At 36.4% G+C, this 14,573-nt stretch overlaps 1 protein-coding gene across 1 annotated transcript in view; it reads right to left on the reverse strand.

Annotated features, from left to right (window-relative positions):
• Window positions 1–272: 272 nt before the first annotated feature.
• Window positions 273–14,573, reverse strand: part of dhx32b (DEAH (Asp-Glu-Ala-His) box polypeptide 32b) — a 38,957-nt gene continuing 24,656 nt past the window's right edge. Inside the window, exons 9-11 of the mRNA XM_085477460.1 lie at window positions 2,527–2,717; window positions 1,317–1,507; window positions 273–734 (exon numbers count right to left, since the gene is read on the reverse strand). Coding sequence (XP_085333586.1) covers window positions 560–734; window positions 1,317–1,507; window positions 2,527–2,717 — 557 coding nt within the window. The 3' untranslated portion in view covers window positions 273–559. The remainder of the gene's footprint in view (window positions 735–1,316; window positions 1,508–2,526; window positions 2,718–14,573) is intronic.

Consider the following 14,573-nt stretch of genomic DNA (forward strand, 5'->3'; position numbering starts at 1 on the left):
TTGCCATCAAACTAGCCCCTGCAATTTTCAAGGCAGCATGGCACCCTGTGGGTTATGGTCAACCGTCCTTGATGCGCTGTTCAAGCCCACCAAAGAGGTGAAAGATGTTTTCACTGTGGTGTCAGTGAACTGGGTCAGCCCTCTGGTGTCAGCTATATTCACACCAGATGGAGCTGCAGACATGTCCAGACTGCTACTGCAACTCATTAATCAGGCCGGGGACACAGTGCTATCTGTCTGATGGCTGAAGAGAGATGAGGAGGAAGGGAAGTCAGAAAATCTTTAAAGGACTCGATGGCAATGTAAAAAATCTTGAACACGTATAAATGCGAATAATATGGGCTTAAAAAGAGCAATATTTTTATTTCATATATTAGTTCATTTTTTATAGCTATTCAAATATAACATACAAAGACTATATTGGGATTGGGGGTTAGGGCACAGTAACTGTGCCACAAAAAAGTAATACAATTATAGGATTCTTTACTTGATGATCCAGTCTCTTTCTGTACTATATTGTGCAAAAAGTCCCAATAACTTGAAACAGTGGCTCCATCAGTCACTGTATAACACAGCGGTCAGAAGTCTGATCCTCATGGGATTCCTTTTGTGTTGCTGGTGGTTTCTCTTCTTGGTACTGAGAAGCCCCGTGGTTCAAAATGTTTTGCAGGATGTCTTTGCTCTCACTCGATGGTAAGTTGTAGAAAAAGTACTGTGGTGCCATCTGAATGAACCTAACGAAGGAGAGAATATTTTAGTGTTCTGTGCACCGAAAAAAACAACTGTAGACCTTCTAATTTGTGATGAATTTAACTAATGCAAACTTAATTTCAATTTGCAAAGCTGTTTTCGATCTCATTTAGTGCTGAGCGGCACACGCCTTTGTTGGAAAGAAGACTTACGCTGTGTCTGCTCCTCATATTCGAGCTACAGTGAACGGATTTGCACATGCTCGGGATGTGAAACGTAAGACAGCATGAGAAAGGCTATAGAGCTTTCTCTCCCTCCATTAAGCTGCAGCTCCACATTCTTAGAGATCTGTGCAATCCATAATCCCTTCTTCAACTAGCAGATACTTAGAAAGCAGGATTATAGGACCTCCCTCCACAACCAGCATGACCAGTCTGAGCTGAACTAGGCCTTTAAATACATACGGTTCAAAGGGGAAGGGGAATGTGTCCATCTGATTACATTTAAGCCTCCCTCAGAAGGGTGGTCTAAAAAAAAAAACTGCATCTAGTCATTTATGCAAATGTTAAAGAAGTCAACAAATGAAAATGTTAAAGGAAGGAAATGGAAACAAGGCTGAGACTTACTCCTGTGGTGTTATGTGGGTTACGGTGCGGAGGCAGTTGTCCTCTGAAAAGGAGTGTTCGTGGAACAACACCCACTCAGGCAGGCCCAGCTTGGGACTCTTGGCTCCGTAGCCAGACAGAGGATGGATCTGCGCTATGTGCTTGTGGGTTATAATAAAGTAGTTCCCAGATCCATCCACATCACGTGCCACCTGGGAAAAAGAGTTGGTGCAGGATGTGATTTCATACTTGTCATTTTTACCTTTAAATAATACAGTTTTTAAAAATAAAAACCATAGTAAATGACACACAAAAAAGCTGAATTCACACTCACAATCTGGCAGTCTATATGCAAATATGGAAATAAGTTGAAAGGGAAGGGGAGGTTAAATAAGCAGTGAGTGAAGTCAAATTTAAAGACGAGGAGTTAAACAAGTGCAAGTTCCGAAAGGAGCAGAAGTGTCGGCTGAGAGGTAGACTCTGAGAGCACAAAATACGTGGTGTTTAAAGAGTCTGATGTGTTAAGATTGACAGAAGCTGAAATGTGAGCTCGAGCCAAAGCGACGTGATGAACGCAACTGAAGTGTGTGGTTAGAATTAAAATATAAATACAGCTAAGTTCAATAACTGAAGTTAGTGTGCAAAGAAGCGAAGATGCAAACCAGTGAAGTCTTTAATTAATCAGTCAAAATCTGTATTCAAAGCTGAAGGCAACATGGTGGTAAAGCTGTTGGGGCTAAATAATATAATGATAATGTTTGTCAGCTTTGATTGTTTAAATTAGTCATAAATTATTCAGCATGTCTTTAATCACCTACATGCTAAATAAATGGAAATGCATTAATATTCGAAATGGGCCCCATTCTTTGACCGTTAATTATGGAGACTAAACTCTGAGTGAAATTACACATGATTAAAACACCCTTCATAATGCTGCCATTAGTTCCACTCAGGAGAGTTTAATGTTTTTAAGAGTCTTTAGAAGGACTGTGGGTGTTTGTTGTAAGCAGAGTATTTAAATTCTCACTGCAGATCGAATACAGTTGCTGTGCTTTCTGGGCTGGAATAAAAAACAACAACAAGAAAACAGGATTTCTAACTTAACAGTTTATTCCAATATGGCCGTGTGCATGGATGGGTGCAGGATTCTCCCTACCTGCCTTGTGACCTTGACTCTGAAAAGCAGTAATGAAAATGGGAGGATGGACGCTAATAAATTACATTTTCTGACCTGCATGAAGAAACCCGCTAAGAGGGCTCTCTTAATGTTGACCGCGTTACTTCGGGAACCAAAGGCGGGCACTGAAATGGGCAGCTCGATCCTCTTCAGGGTGTCGGTGAGCTCACTGCGAATCCCGTCGGCCATCAGCAAAGCATTGTGGTCCAGATAGAAGTCTTGACACCACTTCTCTATATTACAGTCTGACAAAACAGGAAGATGGGTTTGAATTACTGAATCGGTGGCAGTAATTAAACTCTTAAAACTGCCATGTGTTTAGTTTTTCTGCCTACTGTCTAAACCAGGGAAGTCGAGCTCATCTTACACTGTGGTTCAGCCCACTTTGATGTTAAATGGGCCAAACCAGTGAAACACCTCTTTCTGTCAGTGTAAAAAAGTTTAACTACACATTTAATCCCCGCGATATTTTAATATAAGAAAAAGAAGTGCAGTTTCAAAAATAAATCTCACTTTTTCTACTTGATTAAAAAAATGTAATTGTAAGAAATAAATGTGTAATATTACAGAAAAAACATGTCAGCTCATTTTACAGTCTAATAGAAAGCTGTGTTTTACATTTTTATAACTTTTTATAATTTTATATTTTATATTATTCATAACTTTTACTGTAAACCCACTGTAAAAATCCCAAATTTCTATAGTAGATGGTAAAAACACCAGGATCTTTCTGTTATTTATTTGTTTATCTGTTACTTATTAGTGTGAATGCTTGAAAAGCATTCACAGTATTGTTGTTGTAATCTTTATTAGTGTGAATGCTTGAAAAGCATTCACAGTATTGTTATTCTAATCTTTATTATTATTAGTGTGAATGCTTGAAAAGCATTCACAGTATTGTTATTCGAATCTTTATTAGTGTGAATGCTTGAAAAGCATTCACAGTATTGTTCTTCTAATCTTTATTATTATATTTTCTTATTCCGTACGTTTTTTGAAAGCCTACTCCTTCAAAACCGTTCAACTTAGAAAAACCATTCAAACATCGTTAGATTCCTATTATTTTGGACATGACTGCTTCTATTTTTCTCATTTTTAACATTTATATTTTTAATTTTATTCAACTTTATTCAACAAAAATTTCCCATGTATTTCAATGGGGAGACCCTTCAAATTCTCATTCAACTTACTCATTTTTAAACTCTTACTACTTCCACATACATTGACATAGAGCCACCATTCAAACTTTAAAACGAAGACAAGACATTCAACTATTCAACTTGTATTTATCTTTTCAATATCTATTATACTTTTTCTTCAGTTCCAGTTTAAGTTTCATGATGTTTTTTCACCCGTTTCAGAGTTTATAATGGGTGTGTATGGGACGGAATGTTGGGGCTAGAGTGAGGCAGCTCAACTGCTAGAGTGAGAGGAGCAAAAAAATTAATCTTAAAATCTTTTTTAAAACTGCTGCTGTGTCCGCAGCGTTTGCTCTACAGGTATGATTTTACCCTCAAAACGTAGCCATGGCTGTCCTCTTTCATCCAATGTGTTTACTATTGTCCTAGGTGTTATGGTTCTTTCATAAATGTCACCAATGCACAGCCTCCTCCCTCCAACTCTTCCATAGACTCTAATGTTAAAATGGCTCAGAAGGTTCGTTTGAAAATCAGAAGAGCATGGTGTCTTTCCACTGTCACCACGTCCATATAATAAACTCCACAGACATGAAAACTGAGAATTAGGTAGACTAGACATTGCTGTCGCTCACGGTGAAAGAATTTTGTCAATACGACTTTTACTTTTCATTTGGGAGCGATTTGTTTCGGCCTGACTTTTCTGTTCATTTTAAGCAACAAAAGTGAGGCGCATGTCTGTGTACGTGTGTATGGAGCCATTGGGTGCGGTCACTATAGCAACCAGGCTCACACCTGCCTGCTTAACGAGCTCTGCCTGCCACTGTACCAAGATTCATCTTAAACACTTCTCTTTCAACTGCTGCTGTGTCCACAGTGTTACAGCCATCATTTTACCCTCAAATTGTCGCCATCGTTGTTCTCTTTCCAACACAGTGTCTTTCAAAGCTCACACTTTTAAATTTTTTAAACTGTGTGGATCAAAGCGGAGGGATCACATTTTAGTCATTCAGTGATTCAAAGAATATGAACTTTTAATATTCATTCAGATGTTTTCTGACTCTAAATGTTCTTTTCTCATTTCTTAGGGTTTTCTAATTTACATTTAAAACATTTTCAGCTTTTTTCCAACTTCTGCTTCTGTGTAACCTTCAGCTTTTAGCAGTTCAGCACCTTTGTTTTCAGGTTAAATTTGTTTGTTGTTTTTGTTTTTTTTTTAATCTCATTCAATATTTTTAACTCAAAATTCAGCAATTAATTCATTTCAGTGCATACATTCAGATTCAAGCATTCACACTGCAGTTTCTTCAGAAAATGCACTTTCTAGTTATTATTAGTGTGAATGCTTGAAAAGCATTCACAGTATTGTTATTCTAATCTTTATTAGTGTGAATGCTTGAAAAGCATTCACAGTATTGTTCTTCTAATCTTTATTCTATTTTATTTATTATTCTGTATTCCGTACGTTTTTTGTAATCTATCTCCTTCAAAACCGTTCAACTTAGAAAAACCATTCAAACACCGTTAGATTCCTATTCTTTTGGACATGACTGCTTCTATTTTTCTCATTTCTAACATTTATATTTTTAATTTTATTCAACTTTATTTAACAAAAATTTATAATGTATTTCAATGGAGAGACCCTTCAAATTCTCATTCAAATTCCTCCTCTTTAAACTGTATCTACTTCAACATACGTTCACATAGAGCCTCCATTCAAACTTTAAAACGAAGACAAGACATTCAACTATTCAACTTGTATTTATCTTTTCAATATCTATTATACTTTTTCTTCAGTTCCAGTTTAAGTTTCATGATGTTTTTTCAGCCGTTTCAGAGTTTATAATGGGTGTGTATGGGACGGAATGTTGGGGCTAGAGTGAGACAGCTCAACTGCTAGAGTGAGAGGAGCAAAAAAATTAATCTTAAAATCTTTTTTAAAACTGCTGCTGTGTCCGCAGCGTTTGCTCTACAGGTATGATTTTACCCTCAAAACGTAGCCATCGCTGTCCTCTTTCATCCAATGTGTTTACTATTGTACTAGGTGTTATGGTTCTTTCATAAATGTCACCAATGCACAGCCTCCTCCCTCCAACTCTTCCATAGACTCTAATGTTAAAATGGCTCAGAAGGTTCGTTTGAAAATCAGAAGAGCATGGTGTCTTTCCACTGTCACCACGTCCATATAATAAACTCCACAGGCATGAAAACTGAGAATTTGGTAGACTGGACATTGCTGCCGCTCACGGTGAAAGAATTTTGTCAATACGACCTATACTTTTCATTTGGGAGCGATTTGTTTAGGGCTGACGTTTCTGTTCATTTTAAGCAGCAAAAGTGAGGTGCATGTCTGTGTGCGTGTGTATGGAGCCATTGGGTGCGGTCACTATAGCAACCAGGCTCACACCTGCCTGCTTAACGAGCTCTCTCTCTCACTCTGCCAAGATTCATCTTAAACACTTCTCTTTCAACTGCTGCTGTGTCCACAGTGTTACAGCCATCATTTTACCCTCAAAATGTCACCATCGTTGTTCTCTTTCCAACATTGTCTTTCAAAGCTCAGACTTTTACATTTTTTAAACTGTGTGGATCCAAGCGGAGGGATTTTAGTCATTCAGTGATTCAAAGAATATGAACTTTTAATATTCTTTCAGATGTTTTCTGACTCTGAATTTTCTTTTCTCAGTTCTGAGGTTTTTCTAATTTACAATTAAAACATTTTCAGCTTTTTTTCCAACTTCTTCTTCTGTGTAACCTTCAGCTTTTAGCAGTTCAGCACTTTTGTTTTCAGGTTAAATTTGGGTTTTTTTTTTTATCTCATTCAGAATTTTTAACCTAAATTCAGTAATTATTTCATTTCAGTGCATACATTCAGATTCAAGCATTCACACTGCAGTTTCTTCAGAAAATGCACTTTCTAGTTAGTGTGAATGCTTGAAAAGCATTCACAGTATTGTTCTTCTAATCTTTATTATTCTATTTTATCTATTCCGTACGTTTTTTGTACTCCTACTCCTTCAAAACCGTTCAACTTAGAAAAACCATTCAAACACCATTAGATTCCTATTCTTTTGGACATGACTGCTTCTACTTTTCTCATTTTTAACATTTATATTTTTAATTTTATTCAACTTTATTCAACAAAAATTTCCCATGTATTTCAATGGGGAGACCCTTCAAATCCTCGTTCAAATTCCTCCTCTTTAAACTGTATCTACTTCCACATACATTGACATAGAGCCACCATTCAAACTTTAAAACGAAGACAAGACATTCAACTATTCAACTTGTATTTATCTTTTCAATATCTATTATACTTTTTCTTCAGTTCCAGTTTAAGTTTCATGATGTTTTTTCACCCGTTTCAGAGTTTATAATGGGTGTGTATGGGACGGAATGTTGGGGCTAGAGTGAGAGAGCTCAACTGCTAGAGTGAGAGGAGCAAAAAAATTAATCTTAAAATCTTTTTTAAAACTGCTGCTGTGTCCGCAGCGTTTGCTCTACAGCCGCCATTTTACCCTCAAAACGTAGCCATCGCTGTCCTCTTTCATCCAATGTGTTTACTATTGTCCTAGGTGTTATGGTTCTTTCATAAATGTCACCAATGCACAGCCTCCTCCCTCCAACTCTTCCATAGACTCTAATGTTAAAATGGCTCAGAAGGTTCGTTTGAAAATCAGAAGAGCATGGTGTCTTTCCACTGTCACCACGTCCATATAATAAGCTCCACAGGCATGAAAACTGAGAATTAGGTAGACTAGACATTGCTGTCGCTCACGGTGAAAGAATTTTGTCAATACGACTTTTACTTTTCATTTGGGAGCGATTTGTTTCGGCCTGACTTTTCTGTTCATTTTAAGCAGCAAAAGTGAGGCGCATGTCTGTGTACGTGTGTATGGAGCCATTGGGTGCGGTCACTATAGCAACCAGGCTCACACCTGCCTGCTTAACGAGCTCTGCCTGCCACTGTACCAAGATTCATCTTAAGCACTTCTCTTTCAACTGCTGCTGTGTCCACAGTGTTACAGCCATCATTTTACCCTCAAATTGTCGCCATTATTGTTCTCTTTCCAACACCGTATCTTTCAAAGCTCAGACTTTTAAATTTTTTAAACTGTGTGGATCCAAGCAGAGGGATCACATTTTAGTCATTCAGTGATTCAAAGAATATGAACTTTTAATATTCATTCAGATGTTTTCTGACTCTAAATGTTCTGTTCTAAATTCTTAGGGTTTTCTAATTTACAATTAAAACATTTTCAGCTTTTTTCCAACTTCTTCTTCTGTGTAACGTTCAGCTTTTAGCAGTTCAGCACCTTTGTTTTCAGGTTAAATTCGGGTTTTTTTGGGGTTTTTTTTAATCTCATTCAATATTTTTAACTCAAAATTCAGCAATTAATTCATTTCAGTGCATACATTCAGATTCAAGCATTCACACTGCAGTTTCTTCAGAAAATGCACTTTCTAGTTATTATTAGTGTGAATGCTTGAAAAGCATTCACAGTATTGTTATTCGAATCTTTATTATTAGTGTGAATGCTTGAAAAGCATTCACAGTATTGTTATTCGAATCTTTATTAGTGTGAATGCTTGAAAAGCATTCACAGTATTGTTATTCTAATCTTTATTATTATTATTATTATATTTTATCTATTCCGTACGTTTTTTGTAATCCTATAACTTCAAAACCGTTCAACTTAGAAAAACCATTCAAACACCGTTAGATTCCTATTCTTTTGGACAACACTGCTTCTATTTTTCATATTTTTAACATTTATATTTTTAATTTTATTCAACTTTATTCAACAAAAATTTATAATGTATTTCAATGGGGAGACCCTTCAAATCCTCATTCAACTTACTCATTTTTAAACTCTTACTACTTCCACATACATTGACATAGAGCCACCATTCAAACTTTAAAACGAAGACAAGACATTCAACTATTCAACTTGTATTTATCTTTTCAATATCTATTATACTTTTTCTTCAGTTCCAGTTTAAGTTTCATGATGTTTTTTCACCCGTTTCAGAGTTTATAATGGGTGTGTATGGGACGGAATGTTGGGGCTAGAGTGAGGCAGCTCAACTGCTAGAGTGAGAGGAGCAAAAAAATTAATCTTAAAATCTTTTTTAAAACTGCTGCTGTGTCCGCAGCGTTTGCTCTACAGGTATGATTTTACCCTCAAAACGTAGCCATGGCTGTCCTCTTTCATCCAATGTGTTTACTATTGTACTAGGTGTTACGGTTCTTTCATAAATGTCACCAATGCACAGCCTCCTCCCTCCAACTCTTCCATAGACTCTAATGTTAAAATGGCTCAGAAGGTTCGTTTGAAAATCAGAAGAGCATGGTGTCTTTCCACTGTCACCACGTCCATATAATAAGCTCCACAGGCATGAAAACTGAGAATTAGGTAGACTAGACATTGCTGTCGCTCACGGTGAAAGAATTTTGTCAATACGACTTTTACTTTTCATTTGGGAGCGATTTGTTTCGGCCTGACTTTTCTGTTCATTTTAAGCAGCAAAAGTGAGGCGCATGTCTGTGTACGTGTGTATGGAGCCATTGGGTGCGGTCACTATAGCAACCAGGCTCACACCTGCCTGCTTAACGAGCTCTCTCTCTCACTCTGCCAAGATTCATCTTAAACACTTCTCTTTCAACTGCTGCTGTGTCCACAGTGTTAAAGCCATCATTTTACCCTCAAAACGTCGCCATCGTTGTTCTTTTTCCAACATCTTGTCTTTCAAAGCTCAGAGATGTAAACTTTTTAAACTGTGTGGGTCCAAGTGGAGGGATCACATTTTAGTCATTCAGTGATTCAAAGAATATGACCTTTTAGTATTCTTTCAGATGTTTTCTGACTCTAAATGTTCTTTTCTCATTTCTTAGGTTTTTCTAATTTACAATTAAAACATTTTCAGCTTTTTTCCAACTTCTTCTTCTGTGTAACCTTCAGCTTTTAGCAGTTCAGCACCTTTGTTTTCAGGTTAAATTTGGTTTTTTTTGTTGTTTTTTTTAAATTTCATTTAATATTTTTAACTCAAAATTCAGCAATTAATTCATTTCAGTGCATACATTCAGATTCAAGCATTCACACTGCAGTTTCTTCAGAAAATGCACTTTCTAGTTATTATTATTATATATTCCGTACGTTTTTTGGCATCTCACTCCTTCAAAACCGTTCAACTTAGAAAAACCATTCAAACACCATTAGATTCCTATTCTTTTGGACATGACTGCTTCTATTTTTCATATTTTTAACATTTATATTTTTAATTTTATTCAACTTTATTCAACAAAAATTTATAATGTATTTCAATGGGGAGACCCTTCAAATCCTCATTCAACTTACTCATTTTTAAACTCTTACTACTTCCACATACATTGACATAGAGCCACCATTCAAACTTTAAAACGAAGACAAGACATTCAACTATTCAACTTGTATTTATCTTTTCAATATCTATTATACTTTTTCTTCAGTTCCAGTTTAAGTTTCATGATGTTTTTTCACCCGTTTCAGAGTTTATAATGGGTGTGTATGGGACGGAATGTTGGGGCTAGAGTGAGGCAGCTCAACTGCTAGAGTGAGAGGAGCAAAAAAATTAATCTTAAAATCTTTTTTAAAACTGCTGCTGTGTCCGCAGCGTTTGCTCTACAGGTATGATTTTACCCTCAAAACGTAGCCATGGCTGTCCTCTTTCATCCAATGTGTTTACTATTGTACTAGGTGTTGTGGTTCTTTCATAAATGTCACCAATGCACAGCCTCCTCCCTCCAACTCTTCCATAGACTCTAATGTTAAAATGGCTCAGAAGGTTCGTTTGAAAATCGGAAGAGCATGGTGTCTTTCCACTGTCACCACGTCCATATAATAAGCTCCACAGGCAAGAAAACTGAGAATTAGGTAGACTAGACATTGCTGTCGCTCACGGTGAAAGAATTTTGTCAATACGACTTTTACTTTTCATTTGGGAGCGATTTGTTTCGGCCTGACTTTTCTGTTCATTTTAAGCAGCAAAAGTGAGGCGCATGTCTGTGTACGTGTGTATGGAGCCATTGGGTGCGGTCACTATAGCAACCAGGCTCACACCTGCCTGCTTAACGAGCTCTCTCTCTCACTCTGCCAAGATTCATCTTAAACACTTCTCTTTCAACTGCTGCTGTGTCCACAGTGTTAAAGCCATCATTTTACGCTCAAAACGTCGCCATCGTTGTTCTTTTTCCAACATCTTGTCTTTCAAAGCTCAGAGATGTAAACTTTTTAAACTGTGTGGGTCCAAGTGGAGGGATCACATTTTAGTCATTCAGTGATTCAAAGTATATGACCTTTTAATATTTTTTCAGATGTTTTCTGACTCTAAATGTTCTTTTCTCATTTCTTAGGTTTTTCTAATTTACAATTAAAACATTTTCAGCTTTTTTCCAACTTCTTCTTCTGTGTAACCTTCAGCTTTTAGCAGTTCAGCACTGTTGTTTTCAGGTTAAATTCAGGTTGTTTCTTTTTTTTTTTTTTTATCTCATTCAAAATTTTTAACTCAAAATTCAGCAATTAATTCATTTCAGTCCATACATTCAGATTCAAGCATTCACACTGCAGTTTCTTCAGAAAATGCACTTTCTAGTTATTATTATTATTATATATTCCGTACGTTTTTTGGCATCTCACTCCTTCAAAACCGCTCAACTTAGAAAAACCATTCAAACACCGTTAGATTCCTATTCTTTTGGACATGAATGCTTCTACTTTTCTCATTTTTAACATTTATATTTTTAATTTTATTCAACTTTATTTAACAAAAATTTATAATGTATTTCAATGGAGAGACCCTTCAAATTCTCATTCAACTTCCTCCTCTTTAAACTCTTACTACTTCCACATACGTTCACATAGAGCCTCCATTCAAACTTTAAAACGAAGACAAGACATTCAACTATTCAACTTGTATTTATCTTTTCAATATCTATTATACTTTTTCTTCAGTTCCAGTTTAAGTTTCATGATGTTTTTTCACCCGTTTCAGAGTTTATAATGGGTGTGTATGGGACGGAATGTTGGGGCTAGAGTGAGACAGCTCAACTGCTAGAGTGAGAGGAGCAAAAAAATTTATCTTAAAATCTTTTTTAAAACTGCTGCTGTGTCCGCAGCGTTTGCTCTACAGGTATGATTTTACCCTCAAAATGTAGCCATGGCTGTCCTCTTTCATCCAATGTGTTTACTATTGTCCTAGGTGTTATGGTTCTTTCGTAAATGTCACCAATGCACAGCCTCCTCCCTCCAACTCTTCCATAGACTCTAATGTTAAAATGGCTCAGAAGGTTCGTTTGAAAATCAGAAGAGCATGGTGTCTTTACACTATCACCACGTCCATATAATAAACTCCACAGGCATGAAAACTGAGAATTAGGTAGACTGGACATTGCTGCCGCTCACGGTGAAAGAATTTCGTCAATACGACATACACTTTTCATTTGGGAGCGATTTGTTTCGGCCTGACTTTTCTGTTCATTTTAAGCAGCAAAAGTGAGGCGCATGTCTGTGTACGTGTGTATGGAGCCATTGGGTGCAGTCACTATAGCAACCAGGCTCACACCTGCCTGCTTAACGAGCTCTGCCTGCCACTGTACCAAGATTCATCTTAAGCACTTCTCTTTCAACTGCTGCTGTGTCCACAGTGTTACAGCCATCATTATACCCTCAAATTGTCGCCATTATTGTTCTCTTTCCAACACCGTGTCTTTCAAAGCTCAGGCATTTAAGCTTTTTAAACTGTGTGGATCAAAGTGGAGGGATCACATTTGAGTCATTCAGTGATTCAAAGAATATGACCTTTTAATATTCATTCAGATGTTTTCTGACTCTAAATGTTCTTTTCTCATTTCTTAGGGTTTTCTAATTTACATTTAAAACATTTTCAGTTTTTTTCCAACTTCTTCTTCTGTGTAACCTTCACCTTTTAGCAGTTCAGCACTTTTGTTTTCAGGTTAAATTCGGGTTGTTTTTTTTTATCTCATTCAAGATTTTTAACTTAAATTCAGTAATTAATTCATTTCAGTGCATACATTCAGATTCAAGCATTCACACTGCAGTTTCTTCAGAAAATGCACTTTCTAGTTATTATTATATATTCCGTACGTTTTTTGGCATCTAACTCCTTCAAAACCGTTCAACTTAGAAAAACCATTCAAACACCGTTAGATTCCTATTCTTTTGGACAACACTGCTTCTAAATTTCATATTTTTAACATTTATATTTTTAATTTTATTCAACTTTATTCAACAAAAATTTATAATGTATTTCAATGGGGAGACCCTTCAAATCCTCATTCAACTTACTCATTTTTAAACTCTTACTACTTCCACATACATTGACATAGAGCCACCATTCAAACTTTAAAACGAAGACAAGACATTCAACTATTCAACTTGTATTTATCTTTTCAATATCTATTATACTTTTTCTTCAGTTCCAGTTTAAGTTTCATGATGTTTTTTCACCCGTTTCAGAGTTTATAATGGGTGTGTATGGGACGGAATGTCGGGGCTAGAGTGAGGCAGCTCAACTGCTAGAGTGAGAGGAGCAAAAAAATTAATCTTAAAATCTTTTTTAAAACTGCTGCTGTGTCCGCAGCGTTTGCTCTACAGGTATGATTTTACCCTCAAAACGTAGCCATGGCTGTCCTCTTTCATCCAATGTGTTTACTATTGTACTAGGTGTTATGGTTCTTTCATAAATGTCACCAATGCACAGCCTCCTCCCTCCAACTCTTCCATAGACTCTAATGTTAAAATGGCTCAGAAGGTTCGTTTGAAAATCAGAAGAGCATGGTGTCTTTCCACTGTCACCACGTCCATATAATAAGCTCCACAGGCATGAAAACTGAGAATTAGGTAGACTAGACATTGCTGTCGCTCACGGTGAAAGAATTTTGTCAATACGACTTTTACTTTTCATTTGGGAGCGATTTGTTTCGGCCTGACTTTTCTGTTCATTTTAAGCAGCAAAAGTGAGGCGCATGTCTGTGTGCGTGTGTATGGAGCCATTGGGTGCGGTCACTATAGCAACCAGGCTCACACCTGCCTGCTTAACGAGCTCTGCCTGCCACTGTACCAAGATTCATCTTAAGCACTTCTCTTTCAACTGCTGCTGTGTCCACAGTGTTACAGCCATCATTTTACCCTCAAATTGTCGCCATTATTGTTCTCTTTCCAACACCGTATCTTTCAAAGCTCAGGCATTTAAACTTTTTAAACTGTGTGGATCAAAGTGGAGGGATCACATTTGAGTCATTCAGTGATTCAAAGAATATGACCTTTTAATATTCATTCAGATGTTTTCTGACTCTAAATGTTCTTTTCTCATTTCTTAGGGTTTTCTAATTTACATTTAAAACATTTTCAGTTTTTTTCCAACTCCTTCTTCTGTGTAACCTTCAGCTTTTAGCAGTTCAGCACCTTTGTTTTCAGGTTAAATTCGTTTTTTTTTTTTGTTTTTTTTTAATCTCATTCAATATTTTTAACTCAAAATTCAGCAATTAATTCATTTCAGTGCATACATTCAGATTCAAGCATTCACACTGCAGTTTCTTCAGAAAATGCACTTTCTAGTTATATTTTATTCTGTATTCCGTACGTTTTTTGTAATCCTATAACTTCAAAACCGTTCAACTTAGAAAAACCATTCAAACACCGTTAGATTCCTATTCTTTTGGACAACACTGCTTCTATTTTTCATATTTTTAACATTTATATTTTTAATTTTATTCAACTTTATTCAACAAAAATTTATAATGTATTTCAATGGGGAGACCCTTCAAATCCTCATTCAACTTACTCATTTTTAAACTCTTACTACTTCCACATACATTGACATAGAGCCACCATTCAAACTTTAAAACGAAGACAAGACATTCAACTATTCAACTTGTATTTATCTTTTCAATATCTATTATACTTT

The sequence above is a fragment of the Copadichromis virginalis genome, linkage group LG13, assembly GCF_057382275.1.
Source record: "Copadichromis virginalis isolate Kocher_CV1m ecotype Utaka linkage group LG13, C_Virginalis_male_GT1.1, whole genome shotgun sequence".
Classification (NCBI taxonomy): domain Eukaryota; kingdom Metazoa; phylum Chordata; class Actinopteri; order Cichliformes; family Cichlidae; genus Copadichromis; species Copadichromis virginalis.